At 35.2% G+C, this 13766-nt stretch overlaps 1 protein-coding gene across 2 annotated transcripts in view; it reads right to left on the bottom strand.

Annotated features, from left to right (window-relative positions):
• Positions 1-13766, bottom strand: part of XPR1 (xenotropic and polytropic retrovirus receptor 1) — a 242817-nt gene that overhangs the window by 85720 nt on the left and 143331 nt on the right. The window contains exon 3 of one of the 2 annotated variants that reach the window (XM_045877241.3): positions 8458-8559. In XM_045877241.3, coding sequence (XP_045733197.1) covers positions 8458-8559 — 102 coding nt within the window. Of the gene's footprint in view, positions 1-7393; positions 7505-8457; positions 8560-13766 lie in introns of those variants that run through there. The other variant, XM_054507990.2, reaches the window with a different exon arrangement.

The raw sequence follows: 13766 nt of genomic DNA, 5'->3' as shown, positions 1-13766 counted from the left end.
ATTAGAAAGAACAATTCATCTATTTTCAAATCTCACACTGAAAAGACAAAATGAATTTCAAGGTTCTTTTTATAGAAGTCAAGCATTTCTATTACAAAATTGTTCATCTTATTATCCTTCTGATCAAAAACAATATAGAACTTTTTGGTTCTTTCTTAGTTCATGGTGTATTTAGTGATTCTGTAATTTTTTCATGATGCTCCTAGACCAAAAGATATATTTAACACTTCTGTTTTATTAACAACTTAAGTATTTATGTCCTAACCACTTAAAAGCCATTTGAAAAAATAGTATACACAAATACAAACACGTATTTAATGAAAGAATGTGATAATTTATCCAAAGTCAACTATAAATTACTTTGCTGATTAAAAACCTTAAGTAATTAGTAAGACCCAAAAGCTAGAAAATCGTAATATCAATGATCAACTTTTATTGTTAAGAGACTAATATGAATTTGCTATTTGTTTACCTTCCTTAGCCAGTTGTCAATACATATATTTTGTAATTATTTACAACGATATTAAAAGTGAAAGAAGTCCCAAAAATGGAAAGAAAGAAGAACCATTACTTCATGCGTGCCACCAATAAGTCAAGAAACAAATACCTCCCCATCTGGCAAACTCCTTACTCATTTTACAAGGCTAATCTCAAATATCATTTTCTATGTAAAGTGTTTCTTGCCTAAAAACTCTCAACCACAACTTGAAACTCCACCTATAGGACTCTCATGAGGTCACAAACACGCACACAAAGCACATAGAACATAATTCTTTGTTTATATGTTTGTTTCATTGATTAACTGTGAGCTCTCTGAGCCAATGATTTTCTGAGGGGAAAAAAAATCTTCATTTTTTAAATGGTGAGCAATTTTTAAACAGCTTTTTCAGGTATACTTTACATAACATAGCATTCACCATGGTAAGCATACTTTGCTGATTTTTAGTAAATTTGTAGACTTGTGCAATTATCAGCACCATCCAATTTTAGAACATTTCCAACATCCCATACATTTCTGTCAGGGCCATTGGCTATCAAAGCTCACTCCCACCCCCCAGCCCCAGGTAACCATTGATCTGCTTTCTCTTTCTATACATTTGCCTTTTCTGGACACTTTTATAAAGGAATCATACAATATGTTGTCTTTTGCATCTGTCTGGCTTCTTAGCATGATTCTGAGGTTCATCCATTTTGTATCAGTAGTTTGTTCCTTTTATTGCTGATTTATACTTTGTTGGGTAGATATACCACATTTTGTTTAAATATTAATCAGTTGAGGAACATGTGAATTGTTTCTAATTTTTTTACTATATAAATTATGCTATTAACATTCATGCATAAATTTTTGTGAGGACTATCATCATCATCTTTGTAATTGTAAAAGCGTGCATATAGTAGGCTCAACCCATGTTTGTTGACTGACTGACTTAATGAATATGTAGGGAAAACTTCTCTCTAGTAATCCAAGTTCCCATATAGAAATAGAGGAGAGGGGCGCCTGGGTGGCTCAGTTGTTAAGCGTCTGCCTTCGGCTCGGGTCGTGATCCCAGGGTCCTGGGATCGAGCCCCACATCGGGCTCCCTGCTCGGCTAGGAGTCTGCTTCTCCCTCTGCCTCTCCCCCTCACCCCCGCTCATGGTGCTCTCTCTCTCTCTCTCAAATAAATAAGTAAAATCTTTAAAAAAAAAAAAAAAGAAAGAAAGAAATAGAGGAGAAATATATAACCAGGGGTATTCAGCTACTTTTTTGAACTATTTTCTTCCTTAAGGGCAAGGCTATCTAGAAGAGCATATGAAGGAAAATCCCTGGTTGGGAATAGGGGAGTAAAAGCACGTAATCTGAAAAAAAAAAAAAAATTTTCAGTATTACCATAGTTATGGTGTGAGATCTTTATACTTAGCAAAATGGTTTAATACTTATCAACAGATTTAAAAAGGATGAGAAACACTGCTTTTGATACCAAGTGTCCAAATCTGTGTTTCAAGGACACCTCAATTTTCTAGAGTCAAATATCCAAAAATCTCAAACATATGGGGGCAGCCCAGAACCTGGAAAAAGGTAAATGTGTACATAAGAATGTACTTTGGCCTATGAATTAAAATCTACAAATATACTTACAAAAAATAAAAATGAATATTTCTAGGTAATTTCATAAATGCTGCTGAAAGCAGCCTATTTTGACAATAAATTTCAATTTCTACTCATGCCAATAAATCAAGTGGCCCTGAATGAGAACAGATTATTACTTTTATAATATATGTTTAATGCCATATGCTCTCAGAAAATAAAATATTTGATAAAAATTTCCAATAACCACTCAAAAACTTTCAAAGCACCTATATGTCCCTCAAAGAGCTATATGGTTAACAAGATTTTTCTTAGTTTTCACAACATGTACATTTTTTTACTTTTAGAAAAGTTATTTCAGAACTATAAGCCATCTTCAGAATAACAAAGCTATTACATTGTTATGGAACTGAAGAATAATTCTTTATAAAGTTAGTGTTTTAGAATACATTTATTTTTTTGTATACATATCTTGCAATGTTCCGAGCTTGCTAATTCAATTTATGGACCTCAGTGTTATTTGAAATACGAAGTAAGTTTGTAAGAAGGTTGACCAACCCTAGATGACTCAGGATAATTTCGTTTTATTACATAAAATTTTTGTTCTGCTTTTATCTGGAATTCTTATTACCTGAAACCGTTACACCTCAAGTACTGAAGTCTAAAATATCCATGTATGAATAAAACATAATATTCTTCAAATTTTTTTCTATAATAATAGCTGAATCCTTATTCTCTTACAACTCCAGCTTCAGCAGACTGTTTGTAATCCTCCTCACCCCCCAATATGTCATGTATTTTGACGTCACGATGCATCTGGATAGGTGTTTCCTTGGAATACTGTACTCTAAGTCCTCTAATCCCCAATATACTCCTCCAAGGGCATGTGGAAATGCCCCGCATTTTCAAGCATCCAATTTAAATTTTACTTCTTCTGGAGGCTTTTCCACAATCCCTCTCTTTTCCTCCAAGTAAAGTCAATGCTTCTTCATGTCAGTTTCCATAGTACTTCGCAAAATTCTAAAATACCAAGTATCATATTGTACATAAACTTAAAAGAAATAGATACAATTGGTAAATAAACACATTAGATATAATCTGATATTTTCTATTCTACTATATTCTATTCATATTTTTTATATTCATATTTTTTTTAAATGCTCATGATGACCCCAGGTATTTTAATTTTCCTGACCCATGTATCGGGTCAAAACCTACACTTTAAAAGAACATTAATTTAGATGATAGTTTTTTTATGAAGATGCCATCCTGCAACTGTGTTAATCCATGACCAGGGAAATTCCCCATCTTATCAGTCTTATAAAGAAAAAAAATCTTATCAGTCTTAGAAAGACCTAGGAGACTTCAGCAATTCATAATGCCATCACCAAAAAGGAGCCTTCCTTTAAAAAACTTCCCTCTCCTTCCACGGTCTTCAAATATTAAAAAATAAGAGGGAAGGATAGTGGACACGTGGATAGTACATAAATAATTATAATTTTAATTTTCATCAGATATGTTAACAAGAAAGCAAGCCAGTCTGGTTGCTTTAATTCATGTCCCCTATTTCTCTCCTAACCAACTTCCCAACCCCCATTCTTTAATAGCTCTTAAGTAATGGATTCTGTTGTAATAAACTCAAGATAATCATGATGTAGGAAAAAATAATAAGACAATGGGAATTTTAAACAGTACTACAGACCTATGATCACCCTAATTAATAAATACTTAATCTATGTCTTTAGACACACACAAGCAAAGAGCTAAACCAGCCATTAAGTCATAATTTAGCTATGTGGGTACTAGATATATATAATCACTTGTAAAATGATATTTAGTTATTACAGTGAAAAAGATGCTTATGTTTTATTACAAACACTCAGTGGCATAATATACAATGCCTCAAATTCGGTAGGAATAAAGAAAAACACAAAACAGGATTATAGGAATAACTGTAACAGGAATAGTTCTGAGTAACTATTATCCAATTGGTCTTACATATATATGAAGCCTGAAAATATTTTACAGCCAAGAAATAAATCTGCTTCTATTGCCATAATTCCCATACTTATAAATAACACTACTGCAATTTCTTTTCTTCCCTTCTTCCCTCTTTCTTTTTTGGTAAAGAAAGGAAAAGCTCATAACACTGCTGTGAAGTCATAATAACCGAAGCCAAAATATTAGGACAGGTAAAAAAAAACTGAGATTGTTTAGAAATGAAGGAAAAAGCCCTTAGCTATTTAAAACATTCCAACCCAGGGGTGCCTGGGTGGCTTAGTCGTTAAGCGTCTGCCTTCAGCTTAGGTCATGGTCCCAGGGTCCTGGGATCGAGCCCCACATTGGGCTTCCTGCTTGTGGGAAGCCTGCTTCTCTTTCTCCCACTCCCCCTGCTTGTGTTCCCTCTCTCGCTGTGTCTCTCTCTGTCAAATAAATAAAATCTTTCAAAAAAAAAAGGCTTTGCCTATGTTAACTGTGGAATATTAAAAGCAACAGATATATTCTAAGATTTTGTTTTTATGTAGGCACATAAAAATGCTGCTTAGAAGCAAAGTATTTTGAATAGAGAGAAAGCAAACTGGTTCTAGCAAACAGAAAGATGTTGTAACATAGAGTGATGAATATTACCAATGGAAAAGGACATTACTGATGACTACAAAAAAGATTTCTAACACTATAGCTCTCAGGATTGATGCCATTGTTATACTAGAAGAGACCTAGGAGACTTTAGCAATTAGTAATGTTATCACCAAAAAGGAGCCTTCCTTTAAAAAATTTCCATTTCCTTCCATGGTCTTCAAATATAAAAAGATTGTATCTATTGGGGAGCTTGGGTGGCTCAGTCAGTTAAGCGTCCGACTGTTCGTTTTGGCTCAGCTGGTGATGTCATGGGTCCTGGGATCAAGCCCTGTGCTGAGCTCTGCACTCAGTGGGGGTGGGGGTGGGGGGTGGTGTTTGCTTGAGGATTCTCTCCCTCTTCCCCTCTCCTGGAGAATGCACTCTCTCTCTAAAATAAATAATTAAAAAAAAAAAAATTTTTAAAGATTTTATCTATTAATATAAATGCTTATATCTTATTAACCAAAAATATGTAATAAAACATAAAGCGCAATAAAATGACTTACATCAGGTTTTGTGAAATTCTGACAATAGCTTCTAACTCCTCACAGGTGGAACCAGAGAGGGCTGGGAATCAATTTGTTCATTTTAGAAGCAAGTACATGGAGGCCTAGAAAGGTTAAATGGTAAACTTCTTCTAAAAAAATAGTAAGGTTCAAAAATCCAAAATGTAATTAGTAGGTAAAATAATTGATATGAAAATAAGTATCTATATTTTAGTAGTATTCATTTTGTTTTGTTTGGCTTTTATACCATTTTGTTTGGGGTATTTAGAAGTTTCAGTCAAAACTATATCTCACTTGAAAGTGACCATTTTTAGCTGACCATTAAATAATTTGTGAGATACAAGTGGTGGAGGTAGGTTTATAAGCTGAACTCATCCCTGTATTATTTATACTTTTTCTGTGCCCTAGTGTCTGAGAATTGCAGTCTATAAGACAATCTGCCATGGAGAAGGTGGCTAAATAAGGAGAAAAATGATACTGTCTAGGACAAGTGCCAAATTCTGTTTCTGTCAATCATGTCTTCATATTACCCATCACTTCCTGACCTGGCAAAAAGTTAGTCTGAAGACTATCAATTTGGACCTACTCTGTGGTGACATCAAGAGACATGCCCTACTGGCCCATACATACAGAAAAAGGAAGTCATTTATAATCATAGCCTCCAAATTTTAAATAGTAGAAAGCCTAAAATTATTTTTGAAAAATAATCAAATCTAAGATACCATTTTTCAAACTAGGGTTATAACCCAATATGGGGTCATAAAAGCAATTGTGTGGATCATAAATCAGCATTTTATAAGTCAAATAGAAATAAATATAGAAAACAGAATATATTATACATAGCAAGGATATTATTCCATGAAAAAATTTTAATTGTTTAAATATATTGCATATACACATATATAGTTGCATACAAACATACATAAAACACACATATCTGACTAGGTGTATGGGTCACAATTTGTATATAGTTTTTGCTATAACTCACCATATAAAAAATATGTATCTATTGTTAAGAATAGATATTTCTTTTGCTTTGTATACCAAGAAGCATTATCTACTCTTTCTGATCTAAATTACCCACATAGAGTTGGGCTCAGAGATCCTTCCCCAAAAAAAATCACAGCAAAAGAAAAATGCTAATTACCTTGACCTTAATTTACATTTTGCATTTACAGCCTTAGGTCACATGCTATAGGCCTTTCTTGGTCTAAACACTTTTTCCCCTGCAAATGCCTTCCTCTTTCAGCTTCCTCTTCCTCATTCTTCATTACATGGCCACCCTCTCCTTCTCTGTCTACATTTCTGGTTCCTCTTTTCCTCCTACCTCCTAACTGGAAATTATCTCTGTTCTTACATACTGCAATTTCTCTGTATATTTTTCCCTTGCTGAAAATCTATCCATTGCAGTTTCAAATAATATTTCTATTTTGTTACTGCATTCTAGGTGCTTACAATGTGGTGCAAAGGACATGCATTTTACTGTGCCCTTTCATGGCTCTGTGCCTCTGCATAAACTGCTCTCTTTGCCTAGGAAGTCCAGCCATAAGTGAAAGATGAGAAGGACATAGAATTAAGGCATTTGCTTCCTTTTTGTTCTTTTTTGCTAGAAGGGAGTGACTTGCTAAGGAGACTAAACCAGTAAAGAGGGAAGTCAATGATGCATTTATTTATTAATTCTTAGAAGAAATAATTACTGGAGGAAGGTCTTGAGGAGCTAAAATTCAGTCAGTAGTTGTAGAAATTTGCCACGGACTGAAGGATATCTTTTCTAAAAAGATTGGAGGAAAATAAGTAAGGGTAAGAAGGTCAACAAGTACTTAGGGGGAGAGGTGGCATAGATCTGCATACGTATTATACACCAACAGGAGCGAAGTTGAGTTTTTAAAAAAAATTTTTTTAAAGACTTATTTATTTTAGAGAGAGAGTGTGTGTGCAGGGGGAGAGGGAGAAAGAAACTCAAGCAGACTCTGTGCTGACTTCAGAGTCTGATGCAGGGCTTGACCCCATGCCCTGAGATCAGGACCTGAGCCAAAACCAAGAGTCAGATGCATAACCAACTGCACCACCCAGGCACCCCTGAAGTCCTTTATATTTATTTGTAAAGTAGGAGGAGGTATAATGAGCATGATGGAGAAGATGGTGGGGTCAGAGAATTCAAGAGAATGGTGTTGGGTTTAGAAAAACACTTTGGAGGGGCACCTGAGTAGCTCAGTTTGTTGAGCATCTGACTCTTGATCTCAGCTCAGGTCCTGATCTCAGGGTCGTGGGTTCATAGGTTTGGGCTCCGCGCTGGCCACACGCTGGGTGTGAAACCTACTTAAGGAATAAACAAAACAAAATAAAACAAACCCACTCTGGAGCATGGAAAAGGGCACTGATTAGGACCCATGGGCAGCTTTGAGGACACAATTAAGAATGTAATAATGAATTTATAATGGTTCAAGTTTGTTCTGCTGTGAGTTTTTTTTCCCCTGGCTATCCTAAGCAGCCTGTGGGTAGGCATAAAGAAGGTAAAAGGTTGAATTGGTTTACAGTTGGAGTTTCACTAGGCAGATGCATTATAAGGCAATGAGGGTGAGGAGATTAAAAAGCACAAGGGACAAAGTGGCTAAGATAACTGAGGGAGAGGGAAATAATTCGTGGGGGGGGGCCTTACCAATAGATAGATGGGGGAATAGATGAGGGACTCAAGAAACTTGAGCTTTGTGATGAAAAAAGAGATATCAAAGGGGTAGGGTAGTATAAAAATATATATAAAAAAACAGAATTTTAAAGGGTCAGATATAAATAAATGGAAGTTCCAGTATTTCCTTCTCAACTCCAATAGCATCTTGTGGATGTCACTCTGGAAACAATGCTCTCAAGAGATAGAAAGGAATATTCCATACAATGGAAAGGCAAAGTAATGTAATTAATAAACAGGAACTGTCTAATTCAGCTCTGAAATAATAAAATCAAATTTCTGACTCTTCTGAAGCTTCAGACTGGACTTTAGTGAAGCTCTACCAAAGTACTGGTTCATAATGAGGTTCCCAAATCCTTGCAACTGCAAAAGAATCTAGGCAATGACCGTATTAGGCTTAAATACTGAGGTACTAGATGCGTTCCTACTCCAGCTAAAGAAAATATCCCTAAGTACAGTATAGGAAGAAAAACAAGCCCCATTTAAAAAATGATGATCAGAAGGTTAAACACTGACATGGCAGAGTTTCTCCTCAGCAGCAGAAATTGTCCCCTGTATGTTGTACCAAAAAACGACTCACCTGAATAAAATGTGTTGATTTTGGCAAGTTCCTTTTCACAGGTTTGGAAAAATTTTTCTTCAAACTTGGCAAAATACCTCTTTACCGTGTCCTCATCTGTAACTGAAAGCAAGGAAAAGAGTATTTGAATATGATGTCCAAAGGCCAATTAAGAAAACTACAGAAATAAAATTTAAAGGTACTACTTCCTTATTCTTCAAAATGACAACAATGAACTGTGAACCATATTAAGCAAAGACTAATGAAAGCAAAGACTATTGTGTTCTTCATAGGAACACAGTCATTTTTTAACTGAATGAGACTCTCTAAGTCTTTACTATAATAAATTTATAGTGGTGAAAAAAGTAAGTGTTCTAAAACTTCAGAAGACACTACTGTACAGATGTGATCAAGGAAGATTCAAGGTGTTGGGAGTAGAAATGAGTAGGATTTAGCAAGAGTAAATATTTCAGGGAATAAAAAAAGGAACAGAAAATGAAGACATGAATATATAATATGATCCTGGAAAAAATGAGTTGATTATTTCTACTATATTAAATTGCTTTCCACTCATTTTCACTTAGCTGCACCAGATACAGAAAAAAAATGTAGACTGATGGTTATAAATTACATATTCTCAGCCTACAGCTGCTGGGTAGGAACATAAGTGAGTTGAGCAAATGGGTGATTGTACAAGCATGGTGATAAACGGCAACTGACACCTTCAGGATAAGGAGTGGTATGGATTCTGGCAAGTAAGAGCACATGTCCATCTAATTAGTTGCCGTCCTGTGGTGACAGGGTTAAAGTTGTCACATCTTCCAATTTTCAAGACAAGCCACAAATCCAGATATTTTAAAACATAGTGTAGACCAATCAATATATGCCTCTGCAGGCTGAATCCACTTTGTGAGTTCTGTTATACAGCTGTTAATTTACTGAATACCGTAAGTACAGATATATGTAGCTTCAGGAACCTCCAAGCCTAAAAGGGTATGATTCTTGTCCAAGTAAGATCTGCCTAGACTCCAGATGCTAATCATAATTAAGAACTATCCTATTTCTGGATCTCTGGGGCAATCTAAGCTTGAAATGTGTAGAAAAAGTATAGGTCATTTTATGTTCCCCAGTTGCTTCAAACCTTAGTGCAATCCCAAAAACCTTTACACAATTCATCTGTCCAGGAATAAGAGAAACAGTACTTCCCTGAGTAATAGCAATACACACATACACATACTAATTCTTTGTACCAGAGATACTTTAAAGAAAAACAAAAGCTTAAAATGAAGTTCTAAAAAGCATGTAAAATCTATTCATGTAATTTGAATAACACAAATGTTAAGAAAAAATTATCACTACACAAAACCTTGACTTTATTTCTATACCTACTTCTCTATTTCTTATGCTTTAGAACTTAACAGATAACGCAGGATTCTATTGATTTTGCAGTAAAGAAAGGGTGGCCACTTTAAGTTCCTCATGTAAGCTTCATAATTTAGGTACAATAAAGGCTATAGCTGCCCAAGGCCACTGTGAATTATTTTTACAAAGCATAAAGCAGGTCAAAGCACCCTTTTAAGATGACCTTGAGTTAGAGATGATCCATGGTAACAGATGCTGCTCTTATAATAGCATTTAGCTATAGCTAATTTAAAATAAGAGTAATATCTCATTCTACTTTATTACCCATTTTTTTAATTTTTATTTTATTCTTTATTGTATTGTTAGGAAAGAAAACCCAAAAGCAAAATATAGGCTTGGTCAAATTTACTTTGTTTCCCTATTTACAGAACAAAGTTGTTCACCAAAGCAATTTAAATATAGCTTCTGTTTAAAAAATAATTTTAACATATTAATATTTACATACAGGTTGCATATTCAACAACATCAAATATTTAAAATATTACTAAGAGGATGCCTGGGTGGCTCAGTTGGTTATGCGTCTGCCTTTGGCTCAGGTCATGATCCCAGGGTCCTGGGATTGAGCCCCACATAGGGCACCCTGCTCAGCAGGGGGCCTGCTTCTTCCTCTCCCTCTGCTCAAATGCTCTTTTTCTCTCTACATCAAATAAACAAAATCTTAAAAATAAAATATTACTAAGAGCCTAGAAACCAAAAAAAAAATCTAAATAAGCCTCTGAGAAACTAAAACATATAATAAATTTTATGTATTAAAGCACGAACATTCTGGGGCGCCTGGGTGGCTCAGTCATTAAGCGTCTGCCTTCGGCTCAGGTCATGATCCCAGGGTCCTGGGTTCGAGCCCCACATTGGGCTCCCTGATCAGCGGGAAGCCTGCTTCTCCCTCTCCCACTCCCCCTGCTTGTGTTCCCTCTCTCGCTGTGTCTCTGTCAAATAAATAAAATCTTTAAAAAAAAATAAAATAAAGCATGAACATTCTACTCATTAATCAATCTCATATAAATTCTTCATTTCCTCAATTAAAGACTGTTTTATCAGGGCGCCTGGGTGGCTCAGATGGTTAAGCGTCTGCCTTCAGCTCAGGTCATGATCCCAGGGTCCTGGGATCGAGCCCCACATCGGGCTTCTGGCTCAGCGAGGAGCCTGCTTCTCCCTCTGCCTCTGCCTCTCTCCCTGTTCATGCTTTCTCTCTCTCTCTGTGTCTCAAATGAATAAATAAAATCTTTAAAAAAAAAAAAAAAGACTTTTATCTAAAATACCAGCAGTCTCGGGGAGCCTGGGTGGCTGAGTCATTAAGCGTCTGCCTTCGGCTCAGGTCATGATCCCAGGGTCCTGGGATAGAGCCCCATGTCGGGCTCCCTACTCTGTGGGAAGCCTGCTTCTCCCTTTCCCACTCCCCCTGCATGTGTTCCCTCTCTTGCTGTGTCTTTCTCTTTCAAATAAATAAAATATTTTTAAAAAATAAAAAAATAAAATAAAATAAAATACCAGTAGTCTCTTATGTAGATTTCTGGTTCACATATAACTTAATAGCCACAAATCAGAAAAGAGTAGAGTAAGGTTATAGCAACACTAAAAAGTAATGGCAAAAACAGAGAAAAGAGGAAAAAACTATATATAAAAGTAGATCTGCATATACAGGTGCCCGCCATTTTTGAAAGTTCAAGTTACACCACTTTGTTTTTACAGAAGACATAACATGAGTACCTGTTTTTGCTAACTAAAAAGAAATCTGTAGAGGATTTCTGCTTTAAAAAAAAAAAAAAAAGTTTTCAGCATTTGTTTTGCAGCAAGCCATTACAAAGGAAGCAAGCACCCTGGCCAGTGAGAGTGGCACCACCAAGCTCCTTCCCTGGGAACTGCACTCAGCATCTCACCATCAAGTCGCCACAGCTTTGAACTATGTCTGCGAGCATCTGTGCTTTATCTCAATTTATTTTGTGCATCTGTTAGGAAAGTATGTCCTAAGGTATCAGAAAAGCCTAAGAAAGGATATTTTTTATTCTAGGAACACTAAAAATTGTTTCTATATAAATTAATGATAACTACATCTTCACATCATTTTGGCTTACAAAAGGTTTCACAGAACAGTCTACTTTGGGGGAAACAGGTTCATAGGGATTTAAGAGTATGATAAAGGGTGTTTCAAATCAATGAAAAAAGAACGGACTATATAAAAAATAGGGTTGAGCCATTCATTTAAATAAACTCCAAATGGAGTTAAACAATGTTATAAAACACTAGAAAAAAATTAACTCTACATAGGGAAAGTTTTCCTAAATACTACACAAAACAGGCCATAAAGGGAACAACTGACATTCTCCCAAAATGAAAAATCTCCATTCCACAAGATACCACAAGCAAACTTAAAAGACAAGCAACAGACAGGAAAACATATCTGCAAAATTTAAAATAAAGGATTCACATGCCAAAGAGACTTCAAAAATGTCTTACAAATCAGTATTAAAAAGATATTCCACAAGAAAATGGGTAAATTTGAGCAATTCATAGAAAAATGCAAATGGCCAACGAACAAAAGGAAAGGATACTCAACATCCCAGATATCAGTTTAATGTGACTTCAAAATAATGAAATATAATTTTTAAACCATCAGATTGAAATAAATTTTAAAATATTATTTCAGCAATGGTAAAGATAAATGAACTCTCGCTCCCTGTTGGTGGGAATGTAAATACGTAAAGCCATTTAGGAAGGCAATCAGAGAGTAGCCACCAAACTGTTCAGTGCATTTAATTCCACAGGTAAGAAATATATTCTAAAGGAATTGCTGCACAAAAGGATGTGTGTGCAAGGATGTTCATGTAACATGGTTTTTAAAAGTGATAAAGGAAACAAAGTAATATTCAACAAAAGGGAAACAGTTAACCAAATTATAATAACATCATATAATACTATGCAGCCATTTTAAAAAGATACACATACATCCTGGTATGTATGAAAATCCCAAGACACACTGTTGATGAAAAATTTAAATAACAGAATATAGGCAGCATGACCTCATTTATGAAAAGATATGTGCATAAATCAATATTCATATGTACATTCATAGAAAGAAGATTGGAAGGATGCATACCAAACTGTTAATTGTAGTTATCTCATTTGAAAGAGGAGTAGGTATGAGAGGGAGTCTCACATTTTGCTATCTACACTTAAAATTGTATTGCTTGAATCCATTACAATAAAATGTATTCACGAATGATGAATTACATTGTATAAAGAGTATTATTAAGTGGTAGAAAAAAGGGAACATGTTGCATCCAAATCTTAAATTATACATAGTAAAACCTAACCAGCATAGCTAGTTGAAAAGAGTTAACTAAGAATGTAGAGGTACACAGGATGATTAAGCCTTTCACTCTGTTATGAGAAGTTGGTAGAATGCTGATTTTACAGAACATCAATATCTATTATAAGATGCTTCCTATAACTATAACCTATCTGCTGAATAATGTTAGAAATCAATAACTCTTAGAGAAACAGAATTTTAGTGTTCAGAAATCAACTAGCCAATTTTCCTTGTTTTACAAGTAAGGAAATACAGGTGGAGAGAGCCTAGATAACATGAGGTTTTTTTTCTCCATTCTCCAGTAACAATGTTAAGTTTTATAGAAACTCACTATATTTTCTTATTATAAAATAATGAAAATAAAAATTACTATGATGTGTTACTTAAGTGTTATGGACTGAACTGTGCAACCACCACCTCCCAAAATTTATATCTTGAATCCCTAATCCCCAGTGTGACACGGCCTTTGAGGAGATAATTAAGATTAAATGCGGTCTTAAGGACAGGGCCTTATTCCAATAGGTCTCGTGTCCTTATAAGAAGAGGAAGAGACATCAGAGATACCCTCACTGGACACTGAGGAAAGGCATGTGAAAAACAG

The sequence above is a fragment of the Mirounga angustirostris genome, unplaced genomic scaffold, assembly GCF_029215605.1.
Source record: "Mirounga angustirostris isolate CCGP_5_RB_7025 unplaced genomic scaffold, mMirAng1.0.hap1 SCAF_6, whole genome shotgun sequence".
NCBI lineage: Eukaryota > Metazoa > Chordata > Mammalia > Carnivora > Phocidae > Mirounga > Mirounga angustirostris.
Note: the sequence above shows the minus strand (reverse complement) of the source record. Positions and strands in the feature narration are given on the sequence as shown.